The sequence below is a fragment of the Pocillopora damicornis genome, chromosome 6 (assembly GCF_964200805.1).
Source record: "Pocillopora damicornis chromosome 6, jaPocDami1.2, whole genome shotgun sequence".
In the NCBI taxonomy this organism is placed as follows: domain Eukaryota; kingdom Metazoa; phylum Cnidaria; class Anthozoa; order Scleractinia; family Pocilloporidae; genus Pocillopora; species Pocillopora damicornis.
Window position 1 is genome coordinate 13,811,180 of NC_142675.1, and position 21,310 is coordinate 13,832,489.

Consider the following 21,310-nt stretch of genomic DNA (forward strand, 5'->3'; position numbering starts at 1 on the left):
CACAGGCACTAACCACGCGCGTCATTTCTTCGGTTCACGGTACATTCTGCGGTAGCTGGAAGTTAGGGGTTTTAAAATGACAACTTGACAAGTAGAAAGTCTCAACCGTATGGAACAATGGAACATTTTACGAATAATTTGGGGAAAATCACGCAATTTTAAACGACATCGACTCAGAACGTTCCTCGAGTCGTTTCTTTTAGGGACATTTGCATCCTCGAGTAACGTGCTTCAGCTATATCTTTCTCTTCGATGAATTTGTTTTATTTCTCCAATTTAAAGGGGATAATTTATAAACCAACATTGTGCGATAAAGATTTAGGTCACTATGCTCGTACAAGACAAAAATGGTTATCATTGGGTCTAACAGCCTTCCGACCATCTGGGTGACCACCTAATGCAGGTTCGACTGTATTTCAATATCTAGAGACTTTATCTTTTTAATTTATGGGTGTGACCAATAAGAGCTTGGTAAGTTTCAGGAATTAATTTGTTTCAGCAATGCCAACATTGGCAAGACTCATGGCTGTGTTATTTCCTGTTAGCTGAAAGGAACAAGGATAAAAGTTATTGAATATCGACATGTCGACATGGTACTCAGAGGGAGGACAGCTTCTTGCGGATAATATTTTTGGACCATGATTTAAAGTTCAAAGCATTCTTCAAAGCGTCTTCACCGAGAAAGCGAATTTACAAATTTAGGGACACGCTGTGTACTCTGAAATCTTCCTCACGGATTCCACGAGGGCAGCAATTTGTTTATGACGGTCGATAGGTCGACTGATCAAACGAGAAATTACCCAACGTTTTTTCTTGCCTATGAATGAAATGTAACCATTGGACCGATGTGCTTAGCCGAGATTGAAAGTTGCAAATTTACGGCCATGGCGACAGTGGTTGATTACTGTCAGAGTGATATTTATTTTCAGTGTAAAAAAACCATCTAAATTGAGCAAAACGAATATGCCATGTTATAGAAAAGCATGGATATAAGGTGCAAAGCAAAATAAAGTCCTTAAACCAGAATTTTATGTAACAGCTTTTTTATTACAAAGTGCGTCAAGTGGTATTATGAAGGTGAGACAGTCACCTTGAACGAAAGAGGTGTTCGACGTGCTAAAGTTAAACCGCCATAAGAGTTCTTTCCAGATCGTAAATTTGACATGGGATAAATTTTAGGGAATTCCGGCATGGAAATTAACTTTGACCAGAGTAAACTACTTTCTCCACAATAAAGCAAATTTACTTAATTTCACGAATTCACGAAAAGAGACTGTGATTCTTGATCAAAATTAATGGTAGCTCAATGTGAGTACTTTGTTAAGTTAAATAGACTATTTTCTCCCAGTAAGAGAAGATAACAATCAACTAGTTGTAATTCGAGGTCGATGAGGGAATGAGAAATGATCAAACGACTTCTAATTTTTTTGCCGAAAGACTTACGATGTCTATATGTTATTTCCAATCACATTCCCAATACTAAAATAACGAAGTGGCAATAACTAAGAAGAAGCACCAACTAACTAAAGTTATCTTGTTGTGTATTCATTTAATGGAGACGCTCACTCTTCAATTTCTTTCTATCTTCTGTCTTTATTCGTCATCAAGTATCTAATAAATTGGTACAATCATCAATCTAATTACACAAACAATCGGTAACTGTTTTTTCTTCTTCCATGCTTCTGCCTCCAAATTAATGTAACTCGCCGTTGTTCACTCCATTCTCTTTTTGATTTAAAGTAACGAAGTTCAACAAGTCGATATGTGTCACAATTCCTAATATCATCTCTTTTTCATGCTGTTCTCCTTTAACGGAATCCTGTTTGAATCCGGGTTGAATCAAAATCATAACCGTGAAATAGAGAACAAAATGATCACAAGCTGGTATTCAAAGTTCTTCAGGGCTATTAATATGTACAGGTAAAGGGCTTTATCAGCAGCTTAAGAAGTTTGTAGAGTGTAGGTGTGTGTGAACTGCAATTCGCTTGTTGTGATCTCGGATGGAACACCTGCAAGGATGCTACTGCCTTCTACATTCTGGTCATATCACAACCAACCCCAGCCACACTGGATTCCAAGAAGGGTAACACGAACAATTGATACATATTAGGTATTGCATATATTGTCATCATCATTTCATAAATTATCAAATTACCTACGGGGTTCTCTGTGAACCACAACGGCATAGTGATCGTGATCCAAGATACGAGATAAGTGGTCAAGGGTAGCGTCTAGTGTAACCTGTGGTTTGAATCCTCACAAGGATTCAAACTACAATGTACTTGTAGACCCTCGGAATTTTCGGTCAGATGACACGATATTGTATAATCTATAACCACCGATGAGGAGTTAAAATAGCTATTTATTGCACTAACTTCGTAACCTTAACATTTGGGACTTTTTCCTTAGTGTTTCCTTGCTACTCCAGTGATTGTACCTCCAGTGTTAGCTCCAAGCACTACCATGTCAACTTTACCTTTGAACAATACATCGTAAGAAAATCAGTTTAACGAGTGCAAAAATTTCATATTGCACTTTTCCACAAAAAAAGTTACATCACGACAAGAATTGAATTTCTCTTTTTAGCTACCTTTTACAGCTTCAGTTCCTTTTTGCGGTTATTACATATTGGTAAATAAGATAGAATACCTACCACCACATTGCTGAATTATCTCTTCATCTGTTCCGTCATATGGAACCAAGGCATTGCTCGCATTTCGATACAAACGAAAAAGTAACACATTTAAGCCTTATTTAATATTGTATATTAATAAACAAATAAATCGATATTTACCAGAAATTCACGAAATCCATATGACTTATTGCCTGTTGACTAAGTTGACAAGTGCATGAGTTATGAGCAGAGGTCAGTTCGATAGATATGCATGCTTAATATTTCTTACTAGATTATCGCAAAGTTCCTCTTAATCGTGATGATTGATAAACATCATTTTGGCAGTACACTGCTACAATTTTCTACACAGTCAGCTATTTTAATTTATGTTAGGTAAACCACCAAAATCACATCTAACTTACTTATAGAGGTGTGATGTGGGAATTGTTAAATTTATTAGTTTTGATTTACACTACATTCATTTCATATGTTTATTTGAGTTTTTTTTGTCGCGTATCGTCATAAAAAAACTGATGTTTAAACAGTTCCTTAAGACAGGTCTAGTGTTGTTTATGCGATGGTGACAGACATTATAGTTGAATTGAACTATTTCTTATTTTCTTCACCTTATCTTAGACGACAGAATTTGGGATCTCGCTGTTAAGTCCTTGAGAAAAACCAATGTGTGATTCTGAAAGAAACAGGTTACACTATATCTACATGATTTCCTGCGTATTGGACTTGATGGGCTGTGTCCAGGTTACCTTTATCCTGTCCTCGCAAGGGAACATGTCTTGACACGAGGATAATAACTGATGTGAACCCGATAGAGCGCAGGTGGAGTATGTTTCCAGAAAATGTTAAGCTATTTATTAGAGAAACAGGCAAAAAGTACTACTGGTACGAATCTGAAGGAAAGCTTGACAAATGCAGTACTCAGAGATGAACTGGTCAGTAGCATATGAATAATTTTTTTGGGTTACATTTAATTAACTTATGAAGAGAAGGTTTGCCCTCTCCCAATGCACATACTGGTATTGAATACATAGTAAGATATCAAATGACCTATGGTGAGCGAGGGCCTTCTGGAAACCAGACAGTTAAATTACAGGAGAACCGTCTTCCATATCCTGGGTTGGTGGATAACTAGCTTTCAAGAATTTAAATGAATGTTTAACAAAGCGATCAGGGCAATATCATGGTGATAACAAAGAAAATCCATTGCGTTGCACGGTTCTGTAGTTTTTGTAGCTTGTTAAATAATGTTTTGCCACAATTACCTCAGTTTAAGCCCCAGTAATAGCGGCGCAACCGTCTGGAATAGCTAACCCTGAAGCATTAGAGAGTCTGGTCCATTAAACCAATTTAAACGCCTTCTCGATCATAATTTTTAAACAGAGTATTCATGGAAATCAGGTTTTTAAGTGGCACATTGTTGTAAGTTAATATAATATTAGGATTAGGATTTTTAGGTTCTTAGGATATTAGTCATTGTATTGGAATTTTTTGTACCTGATGAATTTTTTTCACCGTCTATAATTAATAATTAACAGTAAATAATAATGTAGACTGACTGACCAATATTGCCTGATGCCGGTTCAATGATGGCGTCTCAAGGGTTGAGTTTTCCTTGGCGGTCGGCATCTTCAATTATTCTCAGTCCTATCCTGTCCTTCACTGAACCTCAAGCCTTGAAATACTCGCACTTCGCCACTGAGAATTAAACAAGGTTTTAGTATTATAAACTGACTTTTTACAACAGAGGTAGAGTCATATATAGTAATTTTATGACACAGGCAAGTATTTCATCTTAACTTAAGCTTATACTCACACAATTCAGTGGGGTATTTTCAATGTGATGGAGAATACCTGGAATTATTTTGTTTCCTGACACTCCAGAAAAATTTGGAAAGAATTAATTTTTTTTATTTAACGACATGACTGACCTTGCTTCTCTAAACACAGTTTCATCACTCACGCGGTCTTCACGTGTTGATGTGGAGATTCCCTTTTCAGTCCCAAGTGCTAAGTACATTGTGAGGGTAAATCGGTCTGCACCCATTGCCGTTTATCACCGACAGAACTTGATCGTTTCAATTCTTGGTGGCATATTTCACCAGGTGCCATCTGAATGCCTGTTCCTGACGGGGCACAAATTTTGTGTTGAAGATTTTATGTTGTGGTGTCAACTGTGCGTTCATGAAGATATGAAGCACTCGAGAACGGGACAAGCACTCATAAAGGTGAAGTTATCTAAATAGAGTGGCTCTACCGTGCTGCGGGGCATACGTTGGCGTCATCAAAGTCCGCAATGGAACTTTGGAATTCAATTAGAATGCTCAGTTAAATTTGATTTAAATCTCCGCTCGGTTCATGGGTTAGTGTAGGTTTGTGCTTGCTTGTCACATCTGTATATGCATTCAGAAGCGTAGCAAACTTCGTTTTGTAAAAAGTCGCAACTGCCGCGTTAGAAATGATTTCAATAAATTGGTTCATTTATCAACCGTACGTTTAACAAGACATAAAGAACCTAGAAATTTTCTAAAGCATTAAAAGAAAAAAAAATTAGGGTTTCCAAAAGAAAATCACTTACGCATCAATTAATCAATTGTACACAAACGTCATCAGCGCGAACGATGGGAATATGAAAGACGCGCTAGATTGGATTCCCAAATTTAGTATTTTAAAATAAAAATGTCAAGTTTTATTCACAACACAGTCAGAACATTTACAGATGGATATAGAACGCAAACAAATCGTGTTTTATATAAAGAAATGTATATTGACTCCAAAGGACTTGCATAGCTAAGCAAATTAAGAGCCTGTTTCATTGGTAAAATTATCAACAACAAAAAGAGCAACTATTTAGAATCCAATCTTTCAAATACTTGTGAACGATAAATAGTTTAAAAGTAAATATTTACAAAGAGAATGATAGAAAAGGAACATATAAAATAATGTAAGTCTAAAGTACAATGAACATGGCGCTTTCTGTTGTTTGGAGGTCAATGTCAATGTTCTTGACGTGTTCCTAATGAGCCTCTCAGACACAATAGAGCGAATCTTAACAAAGAGAAAGACTTTTTAGCTCTAATCCATGAGATAGCCTTCGCACAACTCTCTCCTTTCTTAGTTGAAATCAGCCCAGCCAGTCGGCTATGGTATCTGTTGCATTCTTTTCCCATACCTCCGGTTGTGGTGAAGGCCAGAGGTGACGGCGTACCACGTTCAATTTCAATAACTCTGTCCCCACATGGACGCCTCTTCTCGTTTTCGGACAATTCGTAGATCTATTCCGAATTCAGTAGCTTTGTTATTATTAGCACGCACCTCGAGCAACTCTTAAGTGTATTTTGTTTCGTTTTGTTATGGTTTGTTCTTTCATGCCTCATATCTCGCACGCACGCTGACGCACGAACCCATCCATCTCTAAAACAGGAGGAGACTATGTGACCGCGGCGATAATTGCCCTCTTAGGTGCTTACTTGGATTTATTGATTACCACAGTTCCCATTTTCAAGTTGTCTAAGATTTGGATAATTTTATCTGATTAACCATTGTTATATACTATCCCTGAACTAAATTAAGTGTCCTTCATAGCTCATTGCGGCGTTGGTAACGAGGGCGTGCTCATTGACGAGTATCAGAACAAATCTCAGAGCATCTCTTGCTAATTGAGAACTCTTCTCAGGTTCTCGATGAACACACAACTGACACTGAATATTTTGTGACATTTTCAACATGGCAGTTTAAATCTTTTGTAAAGAAAAGTTTCATCCGCAGCCCTTCAGCGTGTGCAGAGACATTATAGATTGGCATAATGCCAGTAAATCAGTAGTTGTGTCATGAGTGCGGTTTTGGATACCGTCCAATGGCAGTAGAATACGAAGCATCCGTTATTTACTCGTGAACTCTGCCCAGATCATATGCGTTCTTTTCTTATTCCACGATACAATCAAACCTGTATTAAGCGGCAATGAAATTTAGTGACCGCTAAATACAGGTTGACGCGTAATTCAGGTTCCATAGAGTAGGGGTCTTATAGAAAACGATACACAACGCCTTTATGCCTTAACTGATCACTAAATGTACAGATTCTCGCTCAAAAACCCTACATACTTTGATTTTGGGAGATAAAAGAAGGATTAAAAATTACTTGGAGGATTATTCCCTGTTATACTGGAGTGGTTCTGCTTTTAGTGACCATTTGATACTGGGGAAAAAACAATAAAACTGGGCTGTTGGGACTTGAAAAAGGTGACCAGTTTATAGAGGTGAAAATTACAGTGATTAAAGGGAAACAAATTCGGAACTTTGACAACTGACCGCAAGGTGGCTGCTTAATATACAGATTCGGTCGTATCACTTTTAGATCGCTCTTAATCTGAGAACTTGCATACCCCTTAATGCGGCTTTGCTTATTCCGACAAACAGTGCAGATGATTTACGTATGATTGTCGTTTCTTTGTTAGAGAAAATAATGTAGTATTTTCTCTTGGTTCTAGTAAACAGTAGGTTTGTACGTTAGCGTGTGTTCATTGAGATATAGGGTATGAAAGATGCATAAGGGTTGTTCGAGGTGGTCGTTCATCATAACAAAGCTATCAAAGTTGTGTTATTGAATTATACGCCCATCTTGGGTCTCTACTGTTTACGCGGAGTGTGACTGAATCATTTACCTCGCCAAAAATTGCAATTCACATCTCAGTCATCTCAGGTCGCTACACTTTGTTGTTCGACGTCGAGAGGTCCTGGAGCGAGCAAGACAGTGACTAGACAGTTTTAATCCTTCCTTCTCGAGAGTAATTATTGACAATCGGTTTTCATTCCTGAGGAAGCTTTGGAACGCGCTGTTCTGTGCTCTCCATTCTGCAGGTATATGTTGGAAATTGTATCTCAAACGCATTTGTGTAAATATTTATTAAATGAAAACTGTTACAACGCAACGCCTTAATTAATAATATTAATACTTCAAGCGGACACTGTAGTATAAAAAAAAAATTTAGCGTGCCCTTACAAACAATAAATAAGTCAAATTTTTTTATATTAGAACAAACAGACTATATTTCTGTGTCTATAAATACGCTTTTTAATATATTCAACTGACTGTCCGATTTGAAATAGTTTCGGGCCGTTAGAGTGAAGTTTATATGAGAATTTAGGAATTATTAAAGCAATCTTTTTTAGACGTCTCACGTTATCTTTTGCGTTTTAAATAAAATAATAAGCTTAAAGTTAAGGAACATGTCACATCGAGACAAATTCAACTGAGTAACAAACAGCCAAAATACTCAAATTACAGCAAATTAGACTTTACCTATACCCTTATGTTGATATCAGATGTATTTCTTTTTGTGCTGTAAGTTTACAGTACCTCCTTGCGAATAATTATAGACTCTTTCCAAACGGAACGATTTAAATATGTACATTTTTTAACTCAGTAATCTTCTCTCGGAAGAAAGAAAAGAAAATTGTAAACAGTTTACATTACTCTAACAAAACAAACAATCAGGAACTTTTTTCTTCTTCTATGCTCCGCCTCCAAATTAATGTAACTCGCCGTTTTTCAATCCATTCTCTTTTTGATTTAAAGTAATGAAGTTCAACAGGTCAATGCGTGTCACAATTCCAAATATCATCTCTTTTTCATCCGGTTTATCTTTGTTGGAATCTGAGGTTGAAAACAAAATCAAGTAGAAATTACGAAACAGGCAATAATGCACATAAATATTCCACCACTATGTTCATTTTACCAAATAAGGTCACGAGAATGCGCGAAATATGCCACAGTATAGTTTCACGATGTTACACTGTAGAACAGGGCAAAAATGCGGATCCAAATGAATGATCCAAACTTTCATTTTTTTTTTCTTTTTTGGTCTTGAGTTTTAAAGAAACGGACTTAAAAGCGCGAAACGGACTTACAAAGCGCGACAGATACATTCTTTGGTAAGTCACAAAGAACCGGTTCGTTCGTATTGTTTCAGTCTTCTGAGTAAAGGTGGTTAGGAAGGTGATCATAAACGTCTGAAGGTAGCCACATACTTTGTAGCAAGAGCTTAATAAACTTGACGCAACAGCGGAGAACAAACGCGGACAACAGCAAAGCGTTGAAAAAAAGTAACGTTTTCGATCACTTTTCCAAAAGAAAAAAAAACAAACTGGATAAATCTTTGTCGATTTTCCTCTCTTGTTTTAGACGGGATAAGAGCGGAGTGAGAAAACAGGAGGGAGGTTTGGGTCATTCCATCGATTTTAGAATCGCACCGACGTCTTTGAGCTTTACGCTCTGTACAATGTATCACATATTGCTGTCAGCGGTCAGAATTCCGCGTGGTTGACGAACAAAAGGAAGGGAGACAGAATGATTCACTTGGACAGGAAGGGCGATTCGCTGGCTGTGATCTCAAATGAAAGGCCTGCAAGGAGACTACTACTTTCTAAGGTCCGCACAGATCCCAACCAAAGCATCTAACACTCTAACCGAATTCCCTTCCTTCGCCAGCTACGTTGGCTAATAAATCATATTTTATATAGTATGGACTTATCCTCATGTTAGAAATTACCAAATCACTTACAGAGTCGTTGCCTGTGAACTACAACGGCATAGTGATCATGATCCAAGATACGAGACAATCGGCCAAGGGTAGTGTCCAGTGTAACCTGGTGAAAAAGTAAAAAATTAGAGCTCCATTGAATATAAAGCTTGCTTTCTCTGTGTTTTTATATAATTATACTTTCGAATATCACGACACCGGAGACCCTTCTGAAAGTGCGAGTCTCGTTGACTAACGGCCAGTTCAATGTCCGCTCTATGCTTTTAAGCGACTGGCCCCCAAAAGCATAGGAGGAGAACGCTTTAAAGAGCTTTCACTAATTACCTTCTTAAAGTTTTTGTACACAGAGTTGATAATGGGGCTTTCAGATGTGATTCGTCCACTAAGCATCCGGGACATTATGTTACCAAGGGTTACCATGCCCATCACGGACCTTGAACGAAAAGAGAATAGGAATGGTATGGCTTATCTGTTAAGATTGACACCTGTGCTCAAAGGTGTAGATTTGTTTAACATCGCCTTAACGAAAAGAACGAGCGCTTCATGAAGCCTTCCGTGGTTAACGCAGGATATCTTAAAGAAGATCGTACTAAGGAGAATGACAAAACAGTCTATTCACTGCATTTCTTGATACGGAGAACAAAAAAAAAATCAACCAACTCATAGAAATCTTTGCAAAGCATTTAACTGTCTAGTTTTAAGACACAAGGATTGCACACCAACATTATAACTAATGTAGCAATATTGCTTTCGATAACTGTTGAAGAATTTCAGAAAACCTCGGAAAATGTGATCTTAAACTCACCCTGTTTCGTCGACAACGGGAAGTTGATCAAAACCTTCTCTGCAAAACAATTTAATTTTCAAGGTAAATGAAAACAAAGGAACAAAGAGGGAAAAAAGAGGGACAATACTGAGCAGTCAAGGTATCCGCTGGGATATGTCGACTTCTCCAAGGATTTTGAGCAGCACCGGAGATCTTCCCTCACTTCTACTTAACATCCTCACACTGGTCACCATAGATAAACAGGATGGAGGCTTGTATATTATTTCGTTCTTCTATGGCAAGCAAGGGCTGCCTGATCTTAACTCAGATCTTAAAGTCGTGCAAATAACTCTAACTCAGAAGTTCAGAAGATTGTCAGCTTTCATGCACACGTTTCGAAAAACATACGACGTTTGAGAGATTTTCTTCAACTAACTTTGAATTGATTCAAAACTTCGGAAGCTTGGACCAGCGGTCTATCACCCTGTTTCCTTATTTTCTCTTATCAACACATTTTGTTGACAAGACTCATAATAAAAAAGTTCTAAATTTGAAATCACTATCTCCCAACACTTTTGTGCCTAAAGGCGATAAAGGTCTCACGACAATGCTCGTGATCATTTTATTCGATTCGTTGCAGTTATTGAGAGTTACTTATCGTGGGACGAAACAGTTGCACTAACACATTCAGGATTGAGTTCAGCAGAATTTTTTACTCATGCAAGTATGTCGCTTCCAAAAACTTTATTAAAAGTATTTGAAAAATCGGGAACTTATCAAAAATGCATTCCACAGTACAGGGAGCAACAATGAATTTCATTCAAAAGAGCGAATGAATGAACACAATACCTGTCCATTATGTCAATCGACTGTTGACAGGTGACAGTTGGCAAAACAGTCAGAGGAGTTTGAAGGTTAATGCAAGAAATTTTCTTTGTCCACCACCTTTAAAATCATAAATGTTTCGTTAGTGCTGTGACAAAGATGGTACATGGAGATTTTTTTTACCATTCTTCAAGTTATATAGGTAATAATAACACAATGACAATCGCCGAGTGTAACACGGTATCCAGTTAGATGGCACCATGGTTAGATCGCTCCCAATTGGATCGCTCCAACCAAAAGTTAGATCGCTCCACTCGAAGTTAGATCGCTCCATCAAATAAGTTACTTCGCTACCAACATAAGTTATTTCTCTCCATGTTGTAATGTGAAGTATTACTTAGCAATGAGGTGATGATGTGTCTTGCGACGATTCGAGTGCATCGTATTCACTCAGTCCTTCAGATTAGCCACCTATATATACATGTATATATAGGTGGCTAGGTGTATGGCGATGATGGAATAAATGATCCTGGTTACACTTCGTGATTCCGTTACATGAGTCTTTATTTGTTCTTTCTGCGTAGCTCGCATTTATTTCAAGCGCGCTTATTAATCGTAAGATATATACGTCATTTGATGAATTATCAATTTAGATAGCTTAGTTTTACTACCTTTACCTTAGTTTTCAACATGGAGTGAAGTAACTTATGTTGGGAGCGAAGTAACTTATTTGATGGAGCGATCCAATCTTTAATTGGAGCGATCTAACTGAGAGCGATCTAACCATGGTGCGATCTAACCATAATTCGTGTAACATAACTAGCTTTAGATCCCCTTAGATGAGTGAGTCGAGCAACCATTTTGCCGCAGCGCGCAAAAAGTAGAATTAAAGTTTTTTCCGATCATCGAAGAGCAACGCTGACAAAATTTATACCTCCTTTTTCTGTTAAGCATTTCAAGAAAAAATGATAGAGATGCGACAGTTACTGTAGACAACACTTTGTATGAAAAAAATGTGAGACATGTTTTGGTGAAAATCTACCAGTGTAACATAGCCTTCATTGCAAAGTGTATCTAGTTAAAGGAAACATACCAAAATTTGCTGTGGTCTTCATTCCTTTCTTTTTCAAGAAATCCTTTGTCTTCCATCCAGTCGTCACTCAAGAATTTTGTCCTGTGAATGTCATCAAACAGTTGTAAACTACCTTGTATTCTTCATATGATAATTAGATATAATAACATTATCATTATTTTGCTGCAAACACTCATTGGGAAAAAAAATCAGTTATGACCTTACATGTAGTTCCTGACAGAGTCAGGTAGAAGGACAACACACTTCTGTCCCTCACACAGAGTCTGGGCTGCCTTCACTGCAGCTGCCATTGCACTTCCACAAGAACCCCCTAAGTAAGAAATGGTAATTGACTGAATATATTTACACATAATCATTCCACTATTTAGCTATTTTACCATGTTGAGTCAACAGAACATGCAAAATATGGGGTACTCATGCCTGCCACTCACTGGTAAGTTACGTTTTTCTTAAATTGATTTCAATTGAGGGATATGGGTATGATTAGCATAAAATATGATTGTTTACTTTAGGGAAGTCTTGCAGAGAAGTTTTGTCTGTGACTGTCACAGAACTTTTAACAACCTAAAAGGATTGTTGTCGGCCAAACCTTCTGGTTTCTGTATAGTACATTGAATTATGTCTGTAATTTGTATTTGAAATATGATTAAAAAAAACAAACTGAGAGGATTGGATTCAACTGAGCTAAGTATTATAATTATGTAAGATGAAAGTACATAAGTTTGACATCATGCTATCACTGCTAGTTGTAGGAGTGATAGTGATCAAAGCTATAAAGCTTTATCTACACTACATGTTGATTACTGAACCCTCCCCTAATAAACATCACCACAAATGATGTCCCTCTAATCCTTTTTATCACTTCCAAACTCATACAGGTGATGCCTCTTTCCAACAAACATAGGCATGTGTAGCATGCAAGAGTTTATTTTTTAGCTGGGTAGGTTGAAATGGGATACTTTGTGTTCCTAATGTTTTCATAACTTTCAAAAGAACGAAAATGTCACATTACTTCACTTCAAGAGAAAGAGAAAAAACTTAATTTATCTAAACTCACAAGGTATTTTGTGGTTAATTGTCTCTATTGTCTATAACTACTTCTGAGCAAAAATAAATTGCATCGGTGTCACACTTACTGTAGTCTCCTTTACAACCATTGTTTGGTCTTGTCACACAACGCACCCTATTCCCCATAGGAGAGAGAGCCATTGTGTGATGAGACCAAATAACAGTTGCAAAAGAGACTACGCTTACAGCTGTTCCTCTAACAGAAAGAAAATGAAAATTATTTGTCTACAATTAGGTGCCTCAAAAATATAATTCCATGTTATTCTACTGCAAAAGGCAGACAAACTGTTGTATCTCCAAATATAGACCCTATGAGGGAAGACATGCTGAGCAAAAGAAAAGGATAATATTTAAAAGAGGGTTCCTTGATTGGTTGTTGCTAATCTGGACTTTGCCCTCTGTGTATGAAATATGTGATAAAATGTAGGTTGTTTACAAGGAATTAACACACAATTGAGTTAATTCCAAGGTAGCTAAAAGCGAATTTTTTAGTCAAAACACGGGAGAATGTGTGTAAAATTCACTATCAGTAGCATAAAGTTTCATACAAATTTTTTTTCTGTGATGTTGGATAATGCAGTTAGAATATGAAATAAAATGAAGGTTGTTTCCAAGGAAGTGGCATGTGATGGAGCAAAGTCAAGTGTGGCATAATGGAATTTGATTGGTAGAATATGATTCAAGCACATGAAAAAGTGCCTTGTAATGTTCTTGTAGTGCAATGATTGGGTATGTTCTGACTGGATTTTGGACATTGTTTTCATATTATGTGATGGAATGTAAGTTGTTTGGCACATGTGTTTTGAGAAAAGGAGCAGAAAAAACATTTTTAAACAGTTTGAACTTAAAAATTATACAATAAAGGTAAATGTGACTGTTTCATATCCTGATAAATGTGGACCTCACTCGATGAGGTTCTTGCGAAGTCCACAATCATAACACTTATCAAATGAGCCCAAATTTTCTTGTTAAGTCATTCTTTGTGCACAGCTTCTTGATTCCATGACATCATTTACAAGAAAACAATATGTGAATGCTGTTATTGGTGCATAATATCCAAATGCTGTGATATGATTGGTGTGAGATACATAACCTAATGCCGAAATCTGATTGGCGTAAGATACATACCCTAATGCAGAAATCTGTTTGGTGTGAGATACGTACCCTAATGTGGTGATCTGATTGGTGCAGGCATTACACCACTCTACAAGCTAATAAATTTTTTTTTTTTTGGAAAAAAAAAATAATTAAAAAATATTTGATCACTGATATCCTATGAAAAAACATACCACACAGCAATCCTTCTTCTTTAATGAGTCTTCTTGCAAAAGTGAATGCTTCTTTGTCTCCAACTTTGTACCACTTGTCAACAACTGAACGGTCCAGAACAGTTGGAACAAAGTCATAACCAATACCTTCAACCTAAATAGACAGGTGATAGTAGTCAGAGGGACCAAATTTTGTTTTCAGAAGACATCATACATGCTACTATAGGTGAGTGGTGATAGTAGTCAGAGGGACCAAATATTGTTTTCAGAAGACATACATGCTACTATAGGTGAGTGAAAATCATCATATTGACCTTAAAATTATTTTCAGTCAACAGATATCGGGTAAATTATGAATAAACTTAAAACTGAAGAAAAATTGTTTGCTCTTGTATAGCTTTTATTTCAAGGAATATCTACATGGCAATTCCTGTCCAGCAACATCTAAAAACAGTGACAAAGCATACAACCTTGTTGTGTTCTTATATTATAAGGGTGCAGTCCTGCTGATTAGTTTGAAGAAAAGGCAGGAATATGAATTGTTGTGTGCATGCTGTTATATATGTACTCTAGGGAGGTCAATCACTTTCTTTGATTCTTTTTTTTTAGACTTCTCTTAAAAGACTTGTGCAATATACATGTACAAGTGATCTTCCAACAATGAGAGAAAGAAAGTAATTGAAGGAAAGAGGAGGAGATTGCAACGGGAGTGCATATGTAGATATGAAATGAAACTGTAGGTTTCACTTTGTTTTTTTAATTTATTATAAATGGCATCAATTTCTAAAACTTGAATTATAAAAATTAAATGTTCACTGACACTTTGGAAAAAATGAGGTCTTTTTCAGTAGAGCAGTGGTTCTTGCAGAGGATTTTTAGAAATCCCTATTAATAGTAACCTACATTATATATTGGATTGTCACAATCATTGAGTTCTTCTGGCTCAGCTAGGATGGATCCATGTGGATCAACACCTACAATCTATTGAAAATAACATTATATGCAGACAAAATGAAAAATAACTAAATAAATGAACAAAACACTAAAATTGAATTTATAAAATAATTAAGATGTTCAACAAGGATGTAAAAAAGGCTTAAGAACACAAAACAAAACAGAAAAGAAAAAATGTATTGGACAAAATGAAAATCTGTAATTTGGAAATTGAACTTACAATCTGTAATTTTTGAAATGGAAATTTTATAATGATTATGTTGTGTAAAAAGAGGGTTAGAAATAATTTCTTGTATGCTCTGCTTTAAGTACCTTAACATTTGGGCATTTTTCTTTAATCCTCCTTGCTACTCCAGTGATTGTACCTCCAGTGCCAGCTCCAAGCACCACCATGTCAACTTTACCTTTGAACAACACATCATACAATCATCAATCTGACTTTCATCACATCGCATTTTCCTTGTTTTATTTTAATATGATGACATGGCATTTTTCTCCACAAAACAGGTGCATCATAACAAGAACTTCATTTCTGCCCCAGACTGCCTAATTACAGCAGCTTTAATTTTAATTAATTAGATTATCATGCACTCATTAGCAAACAAGTTAGTAGTCACATACCGCCACACTGCTGAACTATCTCTTCGCCTGTTCCATCATAATGAGCCAAAGGGTTGCTTGCATTTCGATACTAAAAGTGACAAATCTTAGCCTCATTAATTCATACATTCAATAAAATTTACCAATTGACCTCTAAAAACACATTCATAATTTAATGGTTACTCATCAGTTTATTATCAATAACTGTTAACTCGACCTGAGTGCACTTATGATGGAATATCACTTCAATTAAACAACTACATCACTTCCAATTTCTAAATTAAAAAAAACTACAGTTGAACCCCATCTTACACCCACCATGGTGACACTGTCAACTCATCTTTATGGCCATGTCATTATTACTGATACTACTTTTTGGTGCTGCAAAATCACCATACATTTTCTTATAAAAAAAAAAATCCATCTATGTGGATGCAAAAGGTACCCAAATTAATTATACACATGAAAGTACAGAGGTGGAGGAAGGGAGGGGGGTTGAACTTGCTATGGGTTGGTCAGTTTTAAAAACAAGTACAATGAACTCAGAAAATAAATAACTGCATTAGGCTCAATCATTTTCTGTCAAAACTCCTGACTATTACATGATAGCTACCTATTGTAATCAAAGGCACCAGATAGTCTTGTAAGGGTTTTGAGATTAATGAACCAAAAATTTTGAAAGTTATGACTCAGTCTCCCTTAAATTTGACCCTTCAGTCGATGACAAGCATTTTCTCTATCTTGATTAGTCAGAAATAAATATCATGTTTAAGTTAACCCAAAAGATTGAGTAAGAGGCAGGAACATATTATAATTAATTATAATTATGTCATTTCTTAACCTGATCCAAGATGATGGAATTTGGAATCTCACAGTTGAGTCGTTGAGCAACACCAATGTGTGATTCTGAAGTAAACAGATAATACACTTTGTTTCATCTACAAGCTCTGTTTTCTTTCAAATAAGATATGAGCTATGGCTCATTCACACTTTATACTATGGGTGAACTTCTTACTTTTGAGGATTGTAACATGTCTTGACATGGGTGTGTTAGTGCTCTTAATGGAGAAAATTTAGGCAGGGTATTAAAATTGTTCCAAGAAAATAATAACGCATCTACGAGCAAAACAGGCTGCAGGTAAAGACAGCTGCTTCTAATCTGATCAAATATTTCAGAAATACAGTTACAGTATTGACCTTGCCTTTTTCTTAAATACACCATTCTTGACCAAGCGAACAAAGGTGTGTTCTCTCCTTGATCATACTGGTATAAAAAATGTATTTACATAATACAGGGGACTTGAGGCAATCCCTAAAACATTACTACTGAGAAGCAAGACATGCTTAATAAAGCCTTTGCCCTGTTGCGCACCAAAATCAAGTTTTCCTGCTCCAATTAAGACCTGATGAAAATTTTTAGTGGACAGATACCAACAGGAGATCTTTCTCCGATGTGAGTGGCTTACATCTTTCTATGTGAAAGTGACCAAGGCTTTATAGCAATATAATTACTTAAAAGGAATCTACATGACTTGATGTGGCAGTCACAATTTAAAGAGTGAATCCATTTGTGATAATATTGTTGTTTACCTGGTGAGTCAAACTTGGCTTCTGTTGGTGTACGCACTATTTCTGCACCTAAGGCTCGAAGGACATCTACCTAAAAATAATCAGGTATTTGCTGTAGAGAGATCAAATGAATCAAACCAGCCAGAATTCCCTTAAAACTGTCAGGATAATGCTAACTGCAAGCTTAGCCATGCCATGAAGAATGAATTATTAGCAGGAGTTATACTTTATGGACCAGCAAGTTCTGTTCATTTGCAAAAAAAAAATTTATGAGTTCAATACGACCTTAAATTTTTGAAGGAATTTTCAGTTTTCTTTTCAAGCAGTATAATCTTAACTATGAACAAAATGGAATAATTCTAACTTTTATCTGGGTGAGGTGAGCTTAATAGGGCAATATGTATACTCTTTTGCCCAAAAGGACTGATGCAACAACAAAATCAAACAAAGTCTCTTTTTCCACTTCATAAAGAATTTTTTTGGATTGAATGAAGTAAATTTAAAGAGCTCATATTTTGCTTATATCTTTTGGTTTGAGAACTTATTTCTAAGGATCAAGGAGAATCTGAAAAATATAATGCAACATTAAATGTTTACAAATTGGTACAGTATTAAATATATTCCAGCAGGTCAATACCTTTTCCTTACTCATCTTTTCAGGCATTACTATAATGCAGTGATAACCTTTCACAGCTGCTGCTAAAGCCAGGCCAATTCCTGAAAACAGGCATAAAATAAGTAACTCAGCACACCAACCTTATAGATTCTTAAGGTCTCTTTCTTTATCGTTATCCTTGGAGGAAATCTCTGTGAACCTCTATGTAATTTCACAATGTTACAAACCCTCAAACAATTTTTTCCTCTTAATTGGCACACTGGAATTCTATATTTTATAATTTTGTAACAATTTTCTTACAGGCAATTATCATAGTTATTGTAGTGCTATAATCCTTGAGTCAAAGAATAGTAATTTTAGCTGATAAAAAGAGAAAATGGGTGAGAAATAGAATCAATTTCTAGGTGGGAAAAAAATTTATAAGGATTGGTTGAATATATGTTTGTAGTATTAGATTTCTTTCAAAAGAGGTCTGTGATATTCTTCATACGTGAGACCAGAAGTTTTAATAAATAAACATCATTCACTACTTAAGCTAAATTTTCAACAAGAAATTTTTGAGAACATGTCTCAATACCATTGGTTCAACATGAACAGCTCTGGCAGGGTTGGTTTGAGTTTAGTCCAAAGGGTAGAAAGCCAGTGCTAAGGAATATTGATTATTGAACACACCTCCATACACGCCTACAATTATGATGCAATATGAATCCGTATTTGCAATGCAAAGCTAATTTAGTTTAAAAGTCCATATTCACTTCCACCAAGAAGGAATTTTGCTACTAAACAATAGAGAACACGGTAGACTAACTGACCGGTATTTCCCGATGTCGGTTCAATGATGGTGTCTCCAGGGTTGAGTTTGCCTTGGCGCTCGGCATCTTCAATCATTCTCAGTCCTATCCTGTCCTTCACTGAACCTCCTGCGTTGAAATACTCGCACTTCGCCACTGAAAATGAATCAAAATTTAACTTTTTATAAGCTGACTTTTAACAATAGAATAAAGGGGGTAAGTTTGTAAAGAAATTGTGTTGCTGCGTCGGCGGGGGAGTATAACAAGATAATTTGATTTCATAAGCCCGAGTTCATGATGTAAAATTGGCTACCGTAAAGAGTTTCTAAGCTGACGTTTCGAACTACGTCCGAAACGTCAGCCGAGAAACTATTTACGGCGGCCAATTTACATTATCAACTCAGTTGATAACACCATGTTATCTTGTTTTTGCATTAGAGTCAGAGTAATGGTCATTTGATGACGGACGCAAGTATTTCAACTTAACTTGAGCTTTTACTCACACAATTCACATTTCAAACCACAGCTTTTCCCGATCTTGTTTATTCGAACTAGTGGGGTATTTCCAATGCGATGAAGAATATTTGGAATGATCTTGTTTTCTGTCACCCTAAAAAATTCGAAAAGAGTTAATTTTTCATCAAACGACGTAACTGGTCTTGCCTCGCTAAAGTAGTTCCATCACTTACGCGGTCTTGTTGTGATGATGAGGAGATTCACTTTTCACTCCCAAGTGCCAAGTACATTTTGAGGGTAAATCGGGCCGAACCCATTGTCGTTTATCACCGACAGAACTTGATCGTTTCAACTCGTGATGGGACATTTCTCTTAAAACGCCTCATAAGCCTACAAAATCTTAAGACGTCTCTCACAGATGACCCAACGGAAGTTGAGTTCCTCTGGTCCGTAAGATATCCTGTGACGTAATGTCGTATGATTGGTTACCAATGAGATGTGACCAGTGTCTGAAAAGCGCTTCGGGCAAATAGTATTCTCCATGAACCTTCACCTGGACCACTACTGTGAACCACCCCTTTTTTTGAGAACTGACAAATTTTCATTCCATATGTCCTTAAACCGACGTATTCAAAATGTTGTTTTCAATTCCATTCCTGGAAATTAGAAAATTATCAGAATATTGCTGGTTTTCACGTGACGTCACTAAATTTCAGACTTCAGAACTATTGATCCTCCTGAGATTTTACTTTCATGATGTATTAGAGCAGCTAAAAACTAATATTCAGACAAATTTTCACTCCAAATGGGTTCTTGGTTTAGTGATAGACTACTCTTGAATTTCTAAGCTTTTGCGTGACGTGGCCTTTACATGACGAGCGAGAGAGCTGTTATGTTGGTTTAAAAGGTGACTTATTTAGGGAAATTCAGCTATCTGAACAGTTCTTGTATTAGAATAAAGTATTATTGTTACGTTTATGAGTTCTTAGAGAGATAAATTCACGCTTTTGTAGCAAAACTCAGTGACAGATGTTTCTGCTGGTTTCCGGCCGCCATGTTGGTGCGCATCTAGGTGGGCACCAGCATGGCGGCTCCATACAAATCTCTATAAATTTGGGAAAAACGTTTCTCCTCATATCTTCCGTAAGAAAAATTGCTGTGACATGAATCTTGGCGAGAGTCTTTACATATCTAGCTTCTTTCTATTTCCAGATTCTAGACTAAATCGATTGAACGGTTTTTATTTTTTATTTTGATCTATTTTGAATGGCGTGACACTGAAAACCAGCAATAGATAGATAGATCTTTCCTTCAGGGCTTTCCAATCGACTGGTTAATGTAATTATTGATAATGTGCGCTCAACAGCAACTGCATTAACCTTCTGGTTGTCGTCTACGTGTCAAACACGCCTTTGCTTGAGTTTTTGACAATACTCATCTGAGAGATTTTTAAACCTATTTCAACTCAAAGCGAATGATATGAAGGAGAAGTAACCAAAAAAAAAAAACAAGCATTGCTTACTTGCTAGCCTTTCTGTTTCCCTTTTTGCGTGAGCGGAGGAGCCGCGCGAGGGTATGAGACGAAAATGAACTAGAAGTGGTGGAGCGAGGGGGGGGGGGGTGAGTTAAGGTGTGGGGGAGGGGAGATCGGAAAGTAAAAGTATTCGAGCCGAATGTTGAGTGAATTTTACCAATACTTTACTCTTGAACAGGTGTGACACTCAGTAACCCCAGAAACAAGATGTAAAGGCCTATTTACACGGTACGACTCTGTCGCATGCGACAAGCTTACGACATGCCTACGACACGAATTGTATCGTGTAAATCAAACCTACCACTCGCTTACGACTGTCGTGCACGTCACGAAAAATGTCGTAGGATTTTAAAACATGTTTTAAAACGCTGCGACAATCGTAGCCGAAATTGATAGAAAATGACATATTTTGTGACAAATTTCTACTGAGTAGGGGAGGAAGGTGAAATTTTCTTGCGTCAAAATGGCGGAGGAAGTCGCCTCCGGAAAGTCGAAGACTGCTTCCAAAGCGAAAAATACATTCTCAGATGAGGAAACAGAGAATATGATATCACTGTGGAGCGAGGAAGAAGTTCTTTTCCTTCTCTTGCAAATTATTG

General features: G+C 36.7%; 1 protein-coding gene and 1 long non-coding RNA gene across 4 annotated transcripts; both read right to left on the reverse strand.

Annotated features, from left to right (window-relative positions):
* Positions 1-3,172: 3,172 nt before the first annotated feature.
* On the reverse strand, positions 3,173-7,429 carry LOC113672399 (uncharacterized). Of its 2 annotated transcripts, XR_016187398.1 has the most exons (5): positions 7,294-7,429; positions 4,561-4,755; positions 4,193-4,327; positions 3,895-3,944; positions 3,173-3,305 (listed from the first exon to the last, which is right to left on the reverse strand). It is a non-coding gene; the product is annotated as an uncharacterized LOC113672399 (long non-coding RNA). The 2 variants fall into 2 exon arrangements; XR_016187399.1 differs by lacking the exons at positions 3,173-3,305; positions 3,895-3,944 and having other exon boundaries at positions 4,138-4,327.
* A 90-nt stretch (positions 7,430-7,519) lies between these two features.
* Positions 7,520-20,776, reverse strand: LOC113672393 (cystathionine beta-synthase-like protein). Of its 2 annotated transcripts, XM_089208628.1 has the most exons (18): positions 20,700-20,776; positions 19,411-19,833; positions 19,225-19,331; positions 18,743-18,877; positions 17,952-18,031; positions 17,336-17,405; positions 16,587-16,651; positions 15,767-15,836; positions 15,458-15,549; positions 15,095-15,172; positions 14,213-14,345; positions 12,060-12,165; positions 11,856-11,936; positions 10,787-10,882; positions 9,977-10,015; positions 9,496-9,604; positions 9,193-9,277; positions 7,520-8,285 (listed from the first exon to the last, which is right to left on the reverse strand). In XM_089208628.1, exons 2-18 carry the CDS (start codon positions 19,542-19,544, stop codon positions 8,161-8,163), a joined length of 1,605 nt encoding a protein of 534 aa, XP_089064754.1. In that variant the 5' UTR covers positions 19,545-19,833; positions 20,700-20,776; the 3' UTR covers positions 7,520-8,160. The 2 variants fall into 2 exon arrangements, with proteins under 2 accessions (XP_089064754.1, XP_089064755.1); XM_089208629.1 differs by lacking the exon at positions 9,496-9,604.
* Positions 20,777-21,310: the final 534 nt, after the last annotated feature.